Source organism: Portunus trituberculatus, chromosome 37, assembly GCF_017591435.1.
Source record: "Portunus trituberculatus isolate SZX2019 chromosome 37, ASM1759143v1, whole genome shotgun sequence".
Classification (NCBI taxonomy): domain Eukaryota; kingdom Metazoa; phylum Arthropoda; class Malacostraca; order Decapoda; family Portunidae; genus Portunus; species Portunus trituberculatus.
Window position 1 is genome coordinate 14,641,044 of NC_059291.1, and position 21,895 is coordinate 14,662,938.

General features: G+C 40.1%; 1 protein-coding gene across 7 annotated transcripts in view; it reads right to left on the reverse strand.

The window, feature by feature from the left end:
* Window positions 1–206: 206 nt before the first annotated feature.
* The window catches only part of LOC123514262, a 25,751-nt gene continuing 4,062 nt past the window's right edge, over window positions 207–21,895 (reverse strand). The window contains exons 2-8 of one of the 7 annotated variants that reach the window (XM_045272017.1): window positions 20,062–20,097; window positions 17,994–18,029; window positions 13,723–13,758; window positions 9,955–9,990; window positions 8,415–8,470; window positions 4,736–4,913; window positions 207–4,374 (exon numbers count right to left, since the gene is read on the reverse strand). In XM_045272017.1, coding sequence (XP_045127952.1) covers window positions 3,884–4,374; window positions 4,736–4,913; window positions 8,415–8,470; window positions 9,955–9,990; window positions 13,723–13,758; window positions 17,994–18,029; window positions 20,062–20,097 — 869 coding nt within the window. In that variant the 3' untranslated portion in view covers window positions 207–3,883. The remainder of the gene's footprint in view (window positions 4,375–4,735; window positions 4,914–8,414; window positions 8,471–9,954; window positions 9,991–13,722; window positions 13,759–17,993; window positions 18,030–20,061; window positions 20,098–21,895) is intronic. The other 6 variants (XM_045272018.1, XM_045272019.1, XM_045272020.1 and 3 more) reach the window with 6 other exon arrangements.

Here is a 21,895-nt window from a genome sequence, read left to right on the forward strand (position 1 = left end):
TATATATATATATATATATATATATATATATATATATATATATATATATATATATATATATATATATATATATATATATATATATATATATATATATATATATATATATATATATATATATATATATATATATATATATATATATATATATATATATATATATATATATATATATATATATATATATATATATATATATACACTTGTCATTTTTATACACTATCTATTCGGTTACTTTTTCTTTTCTCTTGGTTTGGCTGCGTTAGGTTACTGACGCTCATATTTCACTGAACACTTTCGCACAAATCTTGAGAAAAAGCGACTACTTTGTTCACTTCGTTACTAACATTCGTAGTCTCACCTTTTCACAACCCTTCACTTAAATCAAGAACATCACCTTTTCTTCGCTGAGTCATCACTTTGCATATTGATATTCTTGTCTTTCCGCCAACGCAATATAGGAAAAAGAGATATCGGTCTTTACAATCTTTACAATCTTGCTTCGTCACTCTTGGTGATTTTTGGTCCGTCATAGCTTCAGTTCGCTGTCGAGAAATGCGTTGATATTTACATTAATTAACATTTACTTGACATTTATCGCTTCCTGATTGCATCGTTCATTACGGCAACTCGCTCATGACACTGATGATGCTGATGATGACATTCCCACGCTGTCACTCTTTCATATATCACAATCAACAACGCTATGTATTTCCTAAGTTAAATTACACACACATGCCTTGCGGGCATGCACGCACACGCACATGCACACACGCACGCAAACACACACACACACACACACACACACACACACACACACACACACACACACACACACACACACACACACACACACACACACACACACACACAGACACACACACGCATTGCAAAGTTCCAGCACTCAATCGTCATCCTTCGCAAAACCAGAAAATCACAAATCACTGAGTCCTCCTCCGTCGCTGAACACACGAGATTAGTAAACATAAACAAGCTACCAGGGTATTGGTGTCTACTTAATGAATAATACGGCTCAATAACACCTGGAGATGTATGTATGTATGTATGGTATGTTTGCTTGTCCCCCTTCTCCTCCCCACGAATCCTGCGCTAAGGGGTGACTAGGTTAGGAGTTATAGCGGTCAGGCAGTTTGTGTTTTTCGCTTTACTATCCTGCACTAGCGGGAATGATGCAGGCTGGGGAACAGAGACGCGCTGGAGAGGCGAGTTTGGTAGAGGGAGTGACGGTCAGAGGGATGCTGGACTGAAGCTGACGCGCAACTACTACATATTAGGATACATTCTATTTCGTTTTTAATTTTCAGTGTCTAGGATTTTTCCGGCGTAGCTCTTGACCTGATATGTCCGAGGTGGTGCTGCCTGGCGTATTTGAACCAGGCCAACACTTTCTTGTGGAGGTTACTGGTGTGCTTTGCGGTACTCAAATGTGCTTCTGCTGCTACTGCTACGTGCATGCGCTTCTACTCAAAATTAATGGCACTGAAATCATTTTGAAGGATGTCGATTAACACGAGCTGAATCTTTGCCACCAATCCCCCCGCCTCACATGACCTTTCTGGGTCTCACGCCACCAAGTCCTCGCTGCTTGGACTACTTCATTAAAAAGAAAAATATGAAAAAAAAGTATTGGAAATGCGATTTTCGTATTTCACATCCCCAACAAAGATTCATTTGTGAATCGACTCTTCTGCGAGTCATGACTCCCAAGCAGTTACATCTTTTCCACCACAAGAAGAAAAAATAAATAGATAAAATAAGAACGGCACTCTTCACCTTAGTTTGAAATATGCGCGCATTTTTCAAGAAGCACAAGTTTCGTTGAGATCAGAAATAGGAGCCTAATTGTTGCTTCATGTCTTTCTCCCCCTCCAGCCTCCCTGTGGGTCCCCCGTGCGCACCCTTCGAGGCGAGGCGCTGCCTCTCAAAACACCTGGACCACCTGCCCGCCTTGGCACTGAAAGGTATCATTGATAATCTAGGCACAGACATTAATTAGTTAACTGGATGCCATCACAGAGGAGCAATGTCAAGGGCGTGATGACCGAAGGACCGCGGGTTTGGCACCATTGGAACTAAACAGCTCAGGATACGATATGAATATTAAAGAATTATTAAAATATTGGTACAGTCAGGCATTGATTTTGTTTTGTCACAATCATTTTGGTCGGATACGTTTTATTGTGTCACAAAGTGTATTACGAAAGTTAATTGTGTTGGCACTATAAATCCCCAATCACATCGGAAATACTTCGCGGAATGCTTGGTGGGAACACACCATTTGTTTAACTAATTTTGACGAAATGGAAACCCGGAAATAGCTGCGGGAAACACTGGTCAGGACAATTTGGCCTCGTGAAGATTATAATGACTCAGAATTGCGAACGCTTTTCAGGATAGTTCCTGACCACAGGTGGCTTTGGCACGCGACTCACTGACGCCACCGTGGCCTTGTTCCCAGGGGCCATTCAGCCCGTCTCCTTCCCCCCTCCCTCCCTCCCTCCCTCCCTCCCCAACACTACAAAGCCTGAAAATACGCTATGGTCTATAGCTTTACTCTACGAAGCGCTGCGGCAATGGTTAAAGAGTGGAAGTAGTTTCATGGTTATTATACTAATGAAAGTTTATTCAGTGTGCATAGAATTAAGTCTAGTATGACGGAGATCATGAAGGCTTCCCACACCGGGAGGCCGCGTTTTCTCCAGCCCGCCGGGAAGCTGCCTCCGGAGTGGAGCGGGAACGGAGTGATAAGTCCTGTGTGTTGGGCGTCCCCACGTCCCCCGCCGGGTCCCGAGCCCGGCACTGTGTCTCACAAACAAACATGGAAACGTGTTGGAAAAAGAATTACATTACATCAAAATTTGAAAAATTTGGTTCCTTTTTCAGAAAGTCGTCGGAATTAAGGGACTTCCTTATACATCAACACACGTATAACAAATTTTCCTGATTGTCTGTATTGCATCAGCAACTCAATCCCACCGCCAGCCTCTCGGCAGCCTGACCGCCCGGCTCTGCCCCGCCCCTCCATGACCCACCACGCAGCAGGAAGCAGTGCAGGGCTATGGGGTCTACGACGACCCGCGAGGGTAGCCAGCAGTATGACGAGAAACACTCTGGTGCTTGGCAGCGCTCCTCGAGCAGCCCCAGGCACTCGCTCACTCAGTGCTTGCCATCTTCCTATGTATTTTTCTGTTTGAGTCTGAATAAGCTTTCACGTGGCGTCTCGCTGTTACAAATGTTTGAAAAAAATCATATGGGGATTTTCTTCTCGATAGACATTCATTTAATATTAATGAGATAAAAATGTAGAGTGCTGGGGAGAGGCGATGGTGCTGTACCTTGGTGTCCCCACCAGGTGATCGATTATCTGAGACATTCCAGCTTTTTTTTTGCAGTTCTTTCTGGGGCCAAATTTCCCTGCTGGCCTTATCTAAGGCATAAAAGTACAGAACTTCACGCGCATTTCCAGCACCAACAAAAATTAAACTTCTTGCTTCCATAGAGCGGTATTGTGGGGTGGCGGGGCGGCTGGCGTCGCTGTCACCTGTTGGCGCGGGCCGGGCGGCTCACCACCTGTGGCTCGTGTCAGAACTAGGCTGGCGAACGTGGCTTACGTAGACATCGAACATGATTTATGTGATATATCCGTTATGTATGCAACCTATAGATAAGAATATCCATGTATGGAACCTAGAGAGGTAAATAGATATCATTATTAGCATCAACAAGAATTAACAAATACGTTCTCTCACATAGAAGAATAGAGTTATTTATGTAATACAAAAACCTACGTAAGAAATACCAGTGAGAGCCTTTCAGAGAACTCGCTGGACGCTGGAAGAGTAGCACCTCCTGCCCTGGGGGCTTAGGCCTCGGCGTTCATGGTCAGGGATGGATCAGACAAGGCGACTGAAGCCCCACTGTTGTTCTCCTGGTCCTGGATCGCCGGTGGTGTTCCCGAGATCCCTGTGTAGTGAGACCCATCGGCGGCGGAATCCGAGGAGGGTTCCGGGAGTGAGGCGGCAGGGCCTTCCCCATTGGGAGAGGAGGCTGAGACAAAGGCTGGTTCTCCTGCAGCAGGCGTAGCAGAGGGTGAACTGGATTGCGGTTCTGCCCCGGAATTAGCGTAGGCCGAATTGAAGGCGGGTTCCCCAGCAGCGGGGGTGACGTAGGGAGAACCGATGGGCTGGTTTTGGTGGGAGGGCGTGGATGGCCACGGGAACATGTCGGCCGTGGTGGACAGGGCAGGGGCGAAGCTTAGTGCCCTGCCGCTGTCGCTGGCGTCATCTTCCTGTTTCTTCTTGCGTTTCCGGCAGCCATAATAGCCCAGGCCAGCAGAGACAGCCAGGGACACACCTTCATGGTGATGGTGGCGAGAGAGTGGGGAAAGGGGGGAAGGATAGAGAAGCAAGCCAGAGAACTAAATGCCATTAATACGTAACATCAAGTTGATAAGTTTGTAGTTTGCTTGTGACAATAATCTGCTAAATGAATTTATCTTCGTATTTTGGATACATTATTTTTATTATATGTCAGGTAAAAAAAAATTTACGTGATATTTTTATGTGACCTTACTGAACATGAATACCATTTACTCTAATCTATCACCAAAAATATTAGTTAATGGATAGTAAATGTGTTCATGTATGGTTCCTAATTCTTCAACTTTCACGACACTTACTGACAACCTTCAAGAACCAAGGAAAAGAAGACTTACAGCCAATGGCGAGGAATATGTTGCCTGAGGTCTTGTCCTCGCCCCCAACCCTCGGCAAGGACTGGCCGAAACTGTTGGTGAGTACACTGACGCCGGAGAAGAGAAAGGCACCGCCCAGGATGCCCAGGCTCGCTGATAGTCGTACCACCCACATGGGCGTCAGCATCATTCCACCTGCCTGTGGAAGGAAGGCGTGAGGCGTGAGTGTGTGCTGCATCTGTTCACAGCCTCTCCTCTGACCACGGCGCTGCAAGGCTGGCTGAAAGAACAAAGCGGAAGCACAGAGGGCTAGGAAATAGGAAACAGAAGCATAAGAAGGGAGGGGATGACATGAGAATGAAAGAGAGAACAATGAGAAAAGAAGAATTTTGGAAAAAAATGAAGACCATAGAAGAAATGATGGATAAATGATGAAGAGCGTAGAGAAAAGTGGAACACGAAAAGGAAGGATAGAAGTGAGAGGAAAGAGTCTAAAAAGGAGGGGAAATGAGACGAAAAATTCAGGATGTGAAATCTGTAAAAGGGAATAAAAAAGTAGAGAAAACATTTGAAAAATAGCAAGAATTTCGTAGGAAAAGTATTGCAGGGAGTAAAGATAAAGATAGATAAATAAGGAAAGAATTAATAAGAATCTGAAGGGAAAACATGCTTATTGAAGACACGAAGAAAGGTATATGAAATCGATGAAAAGTGCAGCGAGAAAAAAAAAAATAAAGAGAAAAAGAGAAAAGAGAAAAGCAAGAATTGATTGTTAAAGAGAAAGAATAAAAATAAAACTTGAAGAAACCTTTTGAAATTAATAAAAATGTGCATGGAGAAAAATAGAAGGAGGAAGGGAAGAGGAAGAAATAGAAGCGAGAACAGGAAAGGAGAGGAAGAAGGTTACGAAGAACACGGCATTAGGAAAATAAAAAAAATACGGAGAAAGCTTCAGAAAATATGTAATAGAAGAAGAGGAAGTCAGAGATAAAGAAAAAGAGTGTGGAAAACTGAAAAATAAATAGAAAAAATAATAGAAAAAAAATAAAACAAAATAAAGGAAAGATATACAACGCGAAAATGGAAATTGACAAAAATACATGAAAATAAATGAAGAAAAAAATTAAGAAAAATATAAAGAAGAAAGAATAAAGAAATAAAGAAAATATAGTCACAAATAAAGAGAAAATATAAACAAAGAAAGAAAAAAATAAAGGAGATAGAATAAACAAATAAAAGAAATATAGTAACGTGGAATAAAGTGTCGAACAGAATAATAGGAGAATGAAAAAAAATTGAAGGAAAAAATAAAGGCAGTGGAGTGAATCAGAGTGGAATGAAGTGAAGTGGAGTAGAGGACAACAGTGTAGGCGGATGAGAAAAAGCAACATCTGACCCAGCTTAAGTCACTTCCTGGAGTGCTGTCCCCTCACCCTCTGCGGATCGATGCTGCGCGACGGATCCATTAACCACTGGCCTTCAACGCTCACAGGAAGGGGAAGGACGGGAGGGGAATGAGAAGGGACGGGAAAAGGGCGGGAAGAAAACATGGAGGGATTTAAAGGGATAGAAAGGAACGGGATGCAGTGGGAACTGAGCAGGAGGAAGTATGACAGGCCAGTGAAAGGGACGAAAACCGGACGGGAATGGGAAGAAATGGGATGCAATAGGAAGGAGTTGACTGAAAAGGACAGAAAGGAACGGGAAGAAAAGACAAGAAGACTGACATGAGATGGAAAACAGTCGCGGAGGAGGCAGATGAGTGAGGTTGGGAAAGAGGCGGGAAGGCGGGAGGGCGGGAAGAGTCGGGAACAATATGGATAGGTTCAATCTAGTGTTTGGTGGATTAAAGAGCGCCATCGTGAGTCTCATCCCCCACGGCGTCGCACTTGTCAATACCTCCAAAGGCACAAGGGTCACACAGCAGCGCCGCATCACTACTTCAGCTTCCTAGACAGCTCATTGTTTTTTGCAGACTCATTTTTACAGTGTCTAGAGATGTTATTAGACTTTCCAAGAACTTAGTAAGAATTTCACTGATTTAATAGATGTTATTAGACTTTCCAAGAACTTAGTAAGAATTTCACTGATTTAATAATAATAGAATTTCAATTTTTTTTATTTTGTTTTGAATATTTATTTTCATAAAGCGTACTAGAAATAATAGCTTTTTCTTTATGAGTGTATGCATGGTTCTATTGATAGTTAAGTGAGGATGCTGCGTTGCCACTGGAAGAAGCAACTGTGAGAATCCGACTGATCTCTTCGCCACAAACACCATCATGAGGGCCGCTAGAGTTTACTGCTGTAATTTGTTCCCCCTGCGTATATCTTTCTGCCGGAAAAAGAATTGTAGCGGCATTTTTTTCTCTTTGAGTCACATTATTACAAACTTCACTCTCATCCTTCTTCCTAACAGTCTTTACACATCAATGCCACCATCACCACATCACTATAACCACCACCGCCACCACAACCTCTACTACTACCAGCTCCACCACCACCACATCTAGCATCACCACTATTATCACCATCAGTAAGACAACCACTCTCACCACCACCACCATCACCGTCAGATGTCACACCAACACTATCAATGCAGTGAAAAGTCATAGACCAAGGAGCTTAAACATCGCATCTCCAGTAGAAGGAGAAAAAAATAAAATAAAAATGAAATAGGAAGAGGAAAAGTCGTGAGAAAGCTTCCCTGAGGTACAATAAAACTTTTACGCTAAGGAGTCACCCGGGGGCGGGGTAGGGGGCTGGGGGCTCTTGGATATATGCTTTTTTTGGCGCCATCATATTTACACTTCCCTTTTGTTTGCTAATACTTAGGAAAATAGAATAGAACATAAGGAAAACAATGTGAGACAATCAGGTAGCAGCATTAAGAGATGATGCTGATGACGATGATGATAATAATGTTGAGAGAGAGAGAGAGAGAGAGAGAGAGAGAGAGAGAGAGAGAGAGAGAGAGAGAGAGAGAGAGAGAGAGAGAGAGAGAGAGAGAGAGAGAGAGAGAGAGAGAGAGAGAGAGAGAGAGAGAGAGAGAGAGAGAGAGAGAGAGAGAAAGGTTGGGAGTCTTAGGTGAAGGAAGCCAAGGGAAGAATAAGTAGTCATAAAGTAGAAATGAGAAGAAATGATGGTAGAGGAAGAGAGTTGCGATGAGGAAGCCAAAGCGGAAACAAGAATCTCTCAGGATTTAGAAATAAGATAATATAGGAGTAAAAGAGAAGAAGATAGGGCAAGACGAGAAAGCCATATATAAGAAAATTAAAAACGAGGAAAAAAAAAGAAATAGGAGAACCTAAGGAGAAGTATGGAACTGAGAGAAAGGAGGAAAAGGAAGGAGGTAAACAAGAAAGAATTTGAATATATGACAAATTCAAAATGACGAGATGATTAAGAAACCTAATTGTAGAAGTAAAAAGTGTTATGGATGGCAAGGAAGAATGGGAGAAGAGTTGGAAAAGAGGAGGCTTAAAGGGAGGTAGAGAGGCAAGGAAGAAAGGAAAGAAGGAGAGAGTTAGGATGAAGAAACCAAAAGGGCTAAGCAAGAGCAAGAAAGACAAGGGAGTGTTTGTGAAAGGTTGAAAGGAAAAAGCTGAGAGGCGGAGGCTGAGGCGCAGGTGACTGGGTGGCGGAGGAGTAGAGGACAGGAGGGGAAGCTGTGATGGGGTGTTGGGGGGACGCTGCTCACCTGCTGGCTGTCATCGGCGGTGCTTGGGGGTACCTCCGGGGTCTGCTGGCGACTCTCTGCGGGAGACACAAGAGTAAGACGGTTTGCCCTTAAGAGAGAAGCAGCAGCGGCGGGAAAGAAAGAGAAATGAAAGCCATATACAAGAAACAGGGAACATAAGCACGGTGACGAAAGGGAATATAAGGGAAAAAGGGAACATTTCACACACTAGTTCAGAGACAAAATAGTAATACGCTTTGCCCTTCAGGAGAGAAGCATCATCAGCACCGAAGGAGAAAGAGAAGAAAAAGAAGCGAAATATGAGGAACAGAAATTTAAGCACGGTAACGAAAGGTGGTACAAGGGAAAAATTAGATATTTCATACCATAGTTCAGAGACATAAGAAGAGAAAAATAAACAGCAGAAAAAAAAGAACATGGAAGAAAAAAGAAACATTATACAACACAGAGGAAACTTAAGCTCAGTAACATGAAATTATTTAGGGGAGAAAGGGAACATTTTACAGCATACATTAAGAAGGAATCTGTGAGAGTAACACTAAAAAAACCTGAAAGTAGAGGCATACATGTACGGTTATAAAGAGATACCAAGGAACAGCAAACATATGAATTAAGACTTACAGTGGAGGGAGAGAAAGAAGAAAGGCAAGAGAGGGTATTAAAAAATCGAGAGAGAGAGAGAGAGAGAGAGAGAGAGAGAGAGAGAGAGAGAGAGAGAGAGAGAGAGAGAGAGAGAGAAGATTGTATAAGATTTAGGTGGAGGGAGAAGGGAAAGAGATTGCAAAGACAGAACTGAAGCAGGTCGAGAGAGAATAAAAGACTATTAGAGAGAGAGGAGAGAGACAATAGAGGAAAACAAATAGGAAGCGAGTAAAGGAGAAGAAAAAAAAAAAGAAGAAAAGGAGATAAAGGACTAAGACAAAAGTGAAACAGGACTGAGGGGACTGAATAACAAGTACAAACATCGAGTGTCGAGGAGGAGACGCTGACCTGAGGAGGCGGGCGGCACGGGGGAGGCGGCGGCGCATTGCGAGGACCAGAGAAAGCAGAAAGAAAGAGAAAGAGACCGAACAAGCGCTACCGTAGAGACAGACAGAGAGAGAGAGAGAGAGAGAGAGAGAGAGAGAGAGAGAGAGAGAGAGAGAGAGGAGAAGGGTGCGGCACATCTTTCAAAAGACCATTATATACTTCTCCAGATACAGGTGGATACATGTATATATGAAAAAAAGTGCTACAGTTAGACGTGCCTACAGGAAAAAAATATTCAGGTACACTCTACGATACTCACACCAGGAAGCAGGATAAGAGTTTTCCTTCTAGCATAGAGTGACATTAAAACTTTTGTCCAATGAAAAATATTTATACTGCACAAAAATACATAAAAAAGTTGTGAAATCATCGACTAGTTGAGTGTTGCAAAAGTACACCAACACAACGTCAGAGAGAGAGAGAGAGAGAGAGAGAGAGAGAGAGAGAGAGAGAGAGAGAGAGAGAGAGAGAGAGAGAGAGAGAGAGAGAGAGAGTTAGAGCTTGTTCTTACTGTAGTACGAAGCTCTGTGACTGCTGTTGCGAGAGGCTGTGGTGGAGGGGAGGAGGGAATAATGGGAGGAGCGAAGGAGGGAACAAAGTAGAGGTGGAGGTAAAAGGTGAAAGGATAAAGAAATCAAAGGACGAAGTGGATTGGGAGGTAAAAAAGTGAAAGATAAGAGAGAAAAGGTGGAGAGGGGGAGATGAAGGAAGAGGGTTGGAGCAGAAGGAGGAGGAATGGAGGAGGAAATAAACAATAAGTAATGGCGTAAGGAAAAGATGAAGGAGAGAAGGAAGGTCGTAGGAATGGATTAAAGGAATGATGTAGAAATAGCGGGAGGGAAAGAAAAAAGAGTAGGAGTAGAAGGGGAGTAGAGAGTAGAATGGATGAAGGGAATGGATGTGGTGGAGAAAGGAAAGGGAGGAGGGGAAGGAAACATGAATTAGTAATCACTTACAAAATTTTTATTCCTCTGTGTCTGCCTCCAACACAAAACCCTCCCACGATTCACATGGGAAATAGATAATTACTCTCACATTAAGATGACACACGTACTCCATTCTCTAGATAAGTAATGTTATTTTTCTGTATTATCTGCGTATGTTTTTCCTCCCGTTTACTAAGATTCCATCATCTTTCTTTTGGTCATAGAGTTATATACATAATTAAATACAATCTGGTTTAGCTCTTTTCCCAAAACTTTACATTAACGACTACTAAAGTTTCTGTGATTTCTAAAGATACGATTTTCTTTCAATATTTGTACAACTTTGAACAACACACAAAGAAGAAATAGCAGTCTACTAACTTATGATAAATCATCCACCATATATACTGTAAATACATGAATAAATGAATTGATAATTACTATAAGAAAAAATAAGAAATCAACATCAGAAACACCACCAACAGCTACAATAATAATGAAAGTTATGATAGTAGTAGTAGAAATAATTGTAGAAGTAGTAGTAGTAGTAGTAGTAGTAGTAGTAGTAGCAGTAGCAGTAGTAGTAGTAGTAGTAGTAATGGTAGTAGTAATAGTAATAATAGAAATTGCAGTAATAACAATGACAATAATAAGAGTAACAAAAATAATGATGGTAATAATAATATTAGTAATAATACTAATGACAATAATAATAGTATTATTACAGATAATAGCAACATGAATGATAACAATATCAATAATAATAGTGATAATAATAATAATAATAATAATAATAATAATAATAATAATAATAATGATAATAATAATAATAATAATAATAATGATGATAATAATGGTAATGGTAATAATAAAAACGGTAATAAAACCAACAATGATAATAATAACAAAGATAATAGCAATAATAATAATAATGATAATAATAATAATAATAATAATAATAATAATAATAATAATAATAATAATAATAATAATAATAATGTTAATAATAATGTTAATAATAATAACAATAATAAATGATAATAATAACAATAAAAATAATAATAATAATAATAATAATATTAATAATAATAATAATAATAATTGAATTCATGAAGCACATGACAACAATAAGAAAAGTTACAAACACCACAAAAGTCGAAATGAATTTCCTACTCACTTAGTAGGAAAAGGAGCAACTATAAAAAACATTAAAGCTAACAACAGGAATTAAAAGAAAATAAATAGATGGATAAAGATAGATAGATAGATAGATAGATAGATAGAGAGAGAGAGAGAGAGAGAGAGAGAGAGAGAGAGAGAGAGAGAGAGAGAGAGAGAGAGAGAGAGAGAGAGAGAGAGAGAGAGAGTTTATATAAACAGGAAAGAAAGCGGCAGCATTCCCGAGCTGGATTTTAAAAGGAGTGTAAACTTGAGTACTTTTCTCCTAAACTTTACACAAAATCTCACCACAACTTTCTGCGGTGAAAATACTTGAGTTAGAGAGAGAGAGAGAGAGAGAGAGAGAGAGAGAGAGAGAGAGAGAGAGAGAGAGAGAGAGAGAGAGAGAGAGAGAGAGAGAGAGAGAGAGAGAGAGAGAGAGAGAGAGAGAGAGAGAGAGAGAGAGATTGAAAGAGAGAGAGAGAAGGGAGAGAGAGACAGAAAAGTAGGCATCCAAGTTGTAAAGAAATGCTCTTAAAAGTCGCTCATTATGTGACCCTTGGAGTGTTGGAACAAAAGAGAAGTTTTCTAGAGTGTGTGTGTGTGTGTGTGTGTGTGTGTGTGTGTGTGTGTGTGTGTGTGTGTGTGTGTGTGTGAGTGAGTGAGTGAGTGAGTGAGTCTGTGAGTCTGTGTGTGTGTGTGTGTGTGTGTGTGTGTGTGTGTGTGTGTGTGTGTGTGTGTGTGTGTGTGTGTGTGTGTGTGTGTGTGTGTGTGTGTGTGTGTGTGTGAGTGAGTGAGTTAGTGTGTGTGCGGTCGTACGTAAGCTTGTGCATGTGTGTTTGGTTTATGTAGAAGTACGTATTTACTTTGTTGTATTTGGTAAGACCTAGTTGTACGTGTGTACTTGTGGTATAAAGGAAGTGGGAGGGTTCCTTCGTCAGGACCTGCTCCCTGGTTTCATTGCAATTCAAGAGGAGCAAAGCGGTGGCGACAAAGAAGTGAAGAAAACATATGTAATATGGAACGTAATATAGTAGGTTAAGTAAGGTAGATTATCGTAAAATATTGTTTGTTAGAGAAAGAAAAGCAAATAAACCGATAGACATACAGAGAAATATGATTATGTTTAAATCTCCATTGAGATTATCCCGTATTTCTATTGGTAATTATTTGACGAAGTACTGAAAAATGAACTGATTAAAAAATGAGATTTGAAATTTGATGAATATAAAGGCGATGATTTTATTTTGATTTCATTAATATATGTATATATATATATATATATATATATATATATATATATATATATATATATATATATATATATATATATATATATATATATATATATTACATAGATATAAGGAATGCATCGTCCCAAGGTGGAAGAAAATAATGTTTGTAATTGCCAGAAGGTTGAAGTAGTCTAGGCCAAGAGCAATTTTAGAAATTTATAGCTAACAAAGGGAAAAGTAAATAGGGAAATAAGAACAAGAAACTTAGGGGAAGTACTGGGTCAACACACACACACACACACACACACACACACACACACACACACACACACACACACACACACACACACACACACACACACACACACACACACACACACACACACACACACACACTTGTTTGTTAAATATTCATAGGAGGTCGGGAAGAGCGAGGCATCGTGATAGCGAGTGTTTGTTTGCTTGTTTTCCTTGTTTGTCCTGTTTTGTTTACCTAGCGTGTTAGTCTTATGCAAATGTTGCCTCACTGGTGTGTATGTATGTGTGTGTGTGTATGTATGTGTGTTAAATTCTTCCTTCTCTCTCTCTCTCTCTCTCTTTACACACACACACACACACACACACACACACACACACACACACACACACACACACACACACACACACACAGGTAGGTAGCCAGTGAGAGAGAGAGAGAGAGAGAGAGAGAGAGAGAGAGAGAGAGAGAGAGAGAGAGAGAGAGAGAGAGAGAGAGAGAGAGAGAGAGAGAGAGAGAGAGAGAGAGCATGATAATTAACTGAGGCTCCAAAGGGGACTGGCAAAATTAACTATATGGCGAGGGGAAAGACCAATTTGACTTCATGCATGCAACATTAACCCGCCAATCCGCCCCGGGAGAGGGAACAGCCACACCAATCAGAATACGAGTGAATGAAGGAAAATGATTATAAATAGTCTTACTATTGAACGACTGTCTTCGAGTACTGCTGCGGTTGGCTGGAAAAAAACAAAAACAATCACGCAAGATTAGTAAAATAAATATAATATGTACAGTTTCGTTAGGAAGTGATGTCGAGTGTAGAAGTATTAAAATCAAATGTAGATATCTGATAGTTTCTTCAAGGTATTACATAAGTAGTTAAATTCTAGTCTTTTTTATGGATCTTAAAGTGGTCCAGGAGTTCATATTTCAATTCTTATTTGACTTATAGATATGGTATTCAGTGTGACTTCGTGACATCACTTCCTGTGTTAACTGTACGTGATGTAAAGCTATTATCAGAACATGGACACCAGCACACGTTTCACTCACGCTTGGTTATAAACACTGAACGGAACACGTCCATAGAGAACACCCATGCATAGTTTATCAGGGTTTATTTGAGTTTATGTTGACGATTTATATTTTCCATATTTGTAGTTAGTGCTGCTTTAATGTTTGGGTATATATATATATATATATATATATATATATATATATATATATATATATATATATATATATATATATATATATATATATATATATATATATATATATATATATATATATATATATATATATATATATATATATATATATATATATATATATATATATATATATATATATATATATATATATTAGTTACAGCTGTTTGTTGTAGTCCTGCATTGTTTCCTTTCTTTGTTCTATCCACTCCTTCCCACTGAATTGCCTCTCCCTTCCTACCACCCCTGCCTATGAATCGCTTTTCTCACCCATGCTTGTTATTCATTACCATCATACCGGCTATTGACCCATCCTTGCTAGCCTAGTACTCACTCAACCTTGCTACCCTTGCCAATGAATCACCCTCGTAACCATATCAGTAAGTCTTGTTACCTGAGTCACCGATCCCCAAACACTATTCCCAGCTGGTCCACCACTAAACAGAACAAAGTCACGCTAGTATTAGATGACTCACGCGAACATTGAATCCTGAAAAGCGTGTTAGTCCTACAAAACAAAAGGTAAAGGGCATATTTGCAGAGGGTTAATAGAAACTAAGTAAGATGAAAGATTAAAGTACAATTTCCCTATGTGTAGTTTAAGCTCAGGTTTTGATTTGCGAAGTTCACATGCATTTTTAACCCTCTATATCTTCATTGTCTTTCTATGTTGAAATGTTAACTCACCATCTCTCATCATTCTCCTTCACTAGATATTTCTTCCTCAGTCCCATCCATCTCCATTGTTCCACATTTCACCCTACCCTTCATGATCCATCTTCCTTCAGTCCTATCCATCACTCCTCAGCACCACTCATTCCTCATCTACGTTCCCCATATCATTCCCTATCTACTCTACGTCACTTCTACCCAGCACTATCCATCCCTCTCCCCAATTACCCATTTCGCCACCTCGTTTACCCTTCCACTCCTCTACTCTTCATCACTTCAGACCCTTCCCATTACCTCCCATCACTGTCCATGGCATCCCCTTCCTTTTTTTCCGGTCACTGGCTACAAACTCCGCATTGGATCGTAACATGAACACCGGAAGTATATTACCACGTTTGCGTCACGTCATGTCACTTCACACAGACTAACGTAACATATACCACTGTTTATTTTAACTCTTTTGTTCTGGTTGTGTTTTATTTTTCACCGGGTTTAATCGTGTGCTTCTATATAACGTAATTTAGAGCATGTTTTTAAGTGTGTTTAGGTTTAATTCTGCTTAGCGTGAGGTAGGAGGTAGCGATTATGAAGTGAAATATCATGCATAGGTAATTTTTATCATGTGTGTGTGTGTGTGTGTGTGTGTGTGTGTGTGTGTGTGTGTGTGTGAGAGAGAGAGAGAGAGAGAGAGAGAGAGAGAGAGAGAGAGAGAGAGAGAGAGAGAGAGAGAGAGAGAGAGAGAGAGAGAGAGAGAGAGAGAGAGAGAGAGAGAGAGAGAGAGAGAGGTGATGAGAGGTGGAGAGCGTATTATGTTATTTTGGGATAGGTGTTACTTTATGTTCGTGTTAGAGAGTGTAGGGGAGAAAGATAACGCCTCTGCATCACGTAACGGAGGGTTGAAGGGCGTGGTGGTGGTGGTGGTGGTGGTGGTGGTGGTGGTGGTGGTGGTGGTAGTGGTGCTGATGTAATGTTGGTGAACATAATGATGTTGGTGGTGATAGTAGAGGTGTTGATGTTAGTAGTGTTAGTGGTGATGGTGATGGTGATCGTGGTGGTGTCTAAGGTAGTGAATATAAGACGAGGTATTGTAATGATTGGTTTTATGGTAATGGTGGTGGTTGTGGTGGTGGTGATGAGGTGATGGCGCAAGTACACCTAAGTTAAACACATCAAAGTGGTAGAGATAATTTTCCTTAGCATGCAAGTCTTTCTTTGTCTTGGTTTAAAGTAGATGAGAGACATCAGAGCTATTCTACAAACGTCTTTATCATCACAGTCTGTTAAAGGGTTAGTCAGTGTTGAATTAGTTCGGACTATATTTAACGGCCTTAGATTTTTCTCAGGATTAATGAATCTGTCTGTGTGGTCCAAATTTAGAGCATGTTTTCAAGGTATCACTGACAGGAGAAAGAATAATGGAGTATATCAACCATGCAGTTGCCTTTGAATTCAATTACGTTCAGTGATATCATGCAAGGTTTATCAATTAACAGGTGTTATCCTCATTGTTATAGTCAGCACTCGTAAGATTGATATCTTATTGGATCATTATTCTGAAAGGCTTTCTTCTCTCATAAGTTTTAATTTCATAGGTCACACATGATTATTTGAGGTTATTTAAGGTCTTAGTCGTGTTTTTTCCCTTGATGGTGCAAAATTAATTTTAATCAGGCAAATACCCTTGCCTGGTCAAAAGTAGCTTAGATACTGAAACTATAAGAATATGGATGACGGCTTTTCAACTTTTCCTTTTTTTTTTTTTGTGAAGAGTGAATGCCAATTTCGTAAAGGTAAGTAATAAGCTTGCATGAGACTCGACTGAGATACTACAACAAAGGACATGCGACTATATTCTTGATTAAACATTTCTGAGTCTTTTTTGCAACTTCCAACTAAATTTTTGTAAAAGTTATTTGTGTTTTGAAGGATATTACCATCATTCAAGGGATAGTCAAACAATAACACATCATTAATGGTGAAAAATGCGTATAAGAACTTAACTAGTAATCTGTACCATCTTTGAAAACCGCCCAAGTGAAACCTAAGAGAATTTCAAAGTACGAACCATTGTGTCGGGCGGCTGCGAGCATTCTGTCTGGAAGGAATGTGGCCTGATGCAACACACGCAAGGACGGCTAATGGGTAATATTAATTTCTTTATCTCTCTTTACCGGCATGAATAATACAGGGAGTTTCTAGGTAACGGAGGATTGTTTTAATGTTTTTGTTATTATTATTTCGAGACATTTATCCCATTCTTTTAGCTAACTTTTTTTTTTTTTTTACTCTGTTTGAGGATCGGCTCCAGAGAGCTTTTTCTTTTTTATCACAATTGTTTGTTGCTCTTGGCGGGTTTCCCTCCTACATGAAAAGAAATATGAAAGATATTTGTTTTATAGCAAAACTTGTTCTTGGCATGGTTAATATGATGTTTTCCTGGAATTTCATGTTGTTTTTCTTTAAGCTTTTTAAGACAAGTTATATGAATATCTTATCGTTCCTTTTTATATTCAGAACAAAAATGCGATAAACATATGATGACTGTGAGTCTTATATATAACTTTTTAAAAGGGAAAAAGTTTGGCGTGGCACAGTACACTTGCTACTTGCTCTTTGATAATATTGGAGATGATAACCCTTTTTTAGCAAGCTGTAAGGAGAAAGGCGGTTCTTTGTGTTTGTGGACGTGCTTTTCCGTTTGTATCTTTGTCTGGCTCTGTCCGTTTATTTTCTGCTTCTAAGACATTTGTTTGTTTATGACTGCTTAATGTCTCACACTAGCACACTGAATTATGTATATGTTTTATTGAATTTATAAAAAAATGTACATTTTCATTAACAGCTTATGTCATTTAGTAATTACAAGCAATCATGCTTTAATCAGTAACGGTCACACACTAGCAGTAATTAATGGCCACGGGAGTCGCCAGAGGGCAGGAGTGGCGTGTTTTAGGCAGCAGGGTGTTGAGAAGCACCACCCAGAGGAAAGCTGCTACGTGACTTATTGGGACATTAGTAACTGGCTTTATGCACAACACTTGACAACAACAAAATGTTTGTCACGTGGACACGATTCGTGCTCAGCTTACTATGGCATTGGTGTCTGTAAGAGCTTGAGCGCGTGGCTGGAACAGAGAAAATATAAAGAAATACATTAACATTAACTCACACACTTCTCTTTCACGCTAATATTAAAGACTCACTTCCGCTGAAATGAGATGTTTCATCCGTTCATTCTGCACTCAAATGTTATCTATATCGATGATAATTTAAGAATATAGTTGTCATAAGCCAACACGTGATAATTTCTATACTGAATAAACATTAATTTAATTTCCATTTATAATTTTTGTGTAGCAGTTTGACTTATATCTTGATGATCTGTATTGAATCTTTACAAATCATTTTAGTCTAGTATAGTTTCATTTGAGGACTAGTTTCCTCACATATCTCTAAATTTGTTTTCAATAAGGTTAAACATATTACTTTTTTTTTTTTGTCTGATACTGATCAAAGATTCACTGCAAAGTGAAAGGACAAATTTTTTTTTTCTCCTACAAATCTTTACTATCTCTACTGACTCAGAGAAACACTTCATTCATTTCGCAACACCATTCTCACATCAAAGCAAACGACGTCTTACTGTGTGCCTCATTTCCAGACCTCACTCTATAATTATTGTTCACTGGCCTCAATCTCACTCATCATTCACCAAATACACAATGCAATCACCATCTACTTTTCCACCATACTGTACACACAAATCCAATGCTTTGATACTCCTTTAAACGGTGCTATGTAATCCCCGGAGCATCACCTCTCACACCAGCCGCTCCATCGACTCTCTTCACATGCATGTGTAATAATCAACCCGCTTCCTTCTCCATATCTGTGTCTCACGAGAAGTCTGATCAAGAGGGCACCAGAAACTGCGAACGTGCTCGCCTGCACACACACACACACACACACACACACACACACACACACACACACACACACACACACACACACACACACACACACACACACACACACACACACACACACACACACACACACACACACACACACACACACACACACACACACACACACACACACACACACACACACACACACACACATATGCACACACACACACACACAGCCAATCAAAGTGATGTCACGCATGCAAGCACTAACCAAACTCATCATTGCTTAACCTAGCTTATTAGAGAAAGAGAACAGCATTCAACGTGGTATAATCTCGGACGCGCAAGCGCGGTCAAGCGCGGATACACACACACACACACACACACACACACACACACACACACACACACACACACACACACACACACACACACACACACACACACACACACACACACACACACACACACACACACACACACACACACACACACACACACACACACACATTACACTACATAGTCTACTAATAGAATAGAAATCACAAATAGTATACCAGAAAGGACAGCGTATATTTAGATAGTAAACACAACAACACAAAAATACGAATAAATTAGTACGTATTGTACAAATGCACATGACAGATAAACAGACAGACAACACAACATAGATAACGATTTGATTGATTAGATTAGATTACATTTTCGACGTAAGCTACAGGAAAACACTGAAACACCTATATATCTGATTATTGCAGTAATATTATGTAGTCATTTTGGTTAGATAATGACGTGTGTTTGGGAATACGACAAACATTGTGCGAAAAAAATTCTGGTGCTCAAGTATCAAAAAGAAAAACACTAGTCATTTCATACGAATACAAACATAAGAAAAAACAAGGAACCTGACGACACAGCTACTATGACAAATCACACCCAAGATGACACAAAAGTTCTTTTAGTGGTGGTGTTAGAATCGCGTCCAGATTGCTAATCTGTACAGACGAGCTAGTTGCCACTCTTGACGCTACTACAACTCTACACTACCGCAACACATCGTGGCAAGAGTTTAGAAGGACAGTAGAAAGACAACATTAACACGTGCACCACAACACACACGCAGAAAAAAAAGCACGATAAGAAAATAATAATACCAGGGCTTCCTGTAGCGGGGAATGAAGTAAGGGAGGGACAGAATGTAGATAGTGAGGAATAGCTTAAAATAAGAACTGGAACATTTGCTTACAACGGCACGAGTGTCTCTGACTGTTTGTGCGAGAAGCTGAAAGAAAAGTTAGTTCATTGTTAGTCAAAACATGAGAGTACAAATAACATCCCTGCCTAATCTGATCTAAACATAATAGTCTTTTATAACCTGTCCATCATAATGTTAGCAGGTACTACTACTTTTATTACTACTATTACTACTATAATTATTACTACTACTACTACTACTAATGCTATTACTACTGCTGGTGGTGGTGCTGCTGCTACTTCTACTGCTGCTACTACTACTACTTCTTCTACTACTACTACTACTACTACTACTACTACTACTACTACTACTACTACTACTACTACTACTGCTGCTGCCACCACTACCACCACCATCATTATTACCGCAACTGTTACCACCACCACCACCACCACCATACTACCATCGCTGCTGCTGCTGCACCACCACCACCACCACCACCACCACCACCACCACCACCACCACCACTGCTGCTGCTGCTGCTGCTGCTACACTGCTGCTGCTGCTGCCACCACCACCACCACCACCACCACCACCACCACCACCACCACCACCACCACCACCACCACCAACGATGATGATGATAATAATGCACCGCTGCTGCTGCTGCCACTGCCACTGCTGCTGCTGCTGCTGCTGCTGCTGCTGCTGCTGCTGCTGCTGCTGCTGCTGCTGCACCACTAATAACGATGATAATAATAATACTGCTACTGCTGGTGCTGTTGCTACTGCTACTGCTACTACTACTACTTCAACTTCTACTACTACTACTACTACTACTACTACTACTACTACTACTACTACTACTACTACTACTACTACTACTACTACTACTACTACTCTCATCACTACCACTATCGCCTTAATTTTTTCTTTTTCCTACGACTTAAATTTGACAGAAACTTATCAAGATACCTTTGAAAATAATACAAAAAGATAGCCAGTACTAAATTATTGGGAAGCTGTAAAATAAATAATCTTTTTCCTATTTCTACTTTGAGACAAACACCCTAACGCCTTGAAAAAGAGTGATTAAGAAAAGTATGCAGTAGTGAGTGTTATCTTCCCTTTACACTTTGAGGGATCTTGAAACACCTGCCTACCTCTTCGACGCCCTCCTTACGTCAGTGTTTGGAGGGACTCTTTAACATAATCTCCTCAGGGTGAAATAAAGACAGAGAATCAGGAGCCCAGCAACTGCGGACGAAATTACTTTCTTAAAGGTAGAGCATTGTTTACTGCTGTGCTGGATTTAATCTTCGGTGTGTGTGTGTGTGTGTGTGTGTGTGTGTGTGTGTGAGAGAGAGAGAGAGAGAGAGAGAGAGAGAGAGAGAGAGAGAGAGAGAGAGGCGTGGGCGTTAGTTGATGAAACCTGGAGCGTCGAGGAAGCGTGACAAGCGTGTGTTATGTTATTATTGTTTACTCACTTCATCTAATTAAGGTGGACAGTGTAAGACTTCACCGCCTCCACCTGTTACCTAACTTGCCTGCCTCCTGCCAGCCTCCTGCCTGCCTCTCTCTGCCCACCTTCAGAAGTGACATTTCCTGCCACATTATTTCTTGTCTTTCTTCTTTATCACATCTGAACATTATATTTTCAACACATTGTTAAAAGGAAGGCAATGTTTTATTTTCTTCGTTCTCCTCTTCCTTCTCCGTCATTGTCGTGGAAAATAATAATAGTCTTGTCTAATGAATCTTGTGAATGAAAACCGAAGGAAAATGAAGCTGACCAGAAGTAGGTCAGTCTTTGTGTAAGAAATTTGTATTACGTCTGCTTGAAATTCTTCACAAAACTTATATAGACCATTCATTCTCGTACATT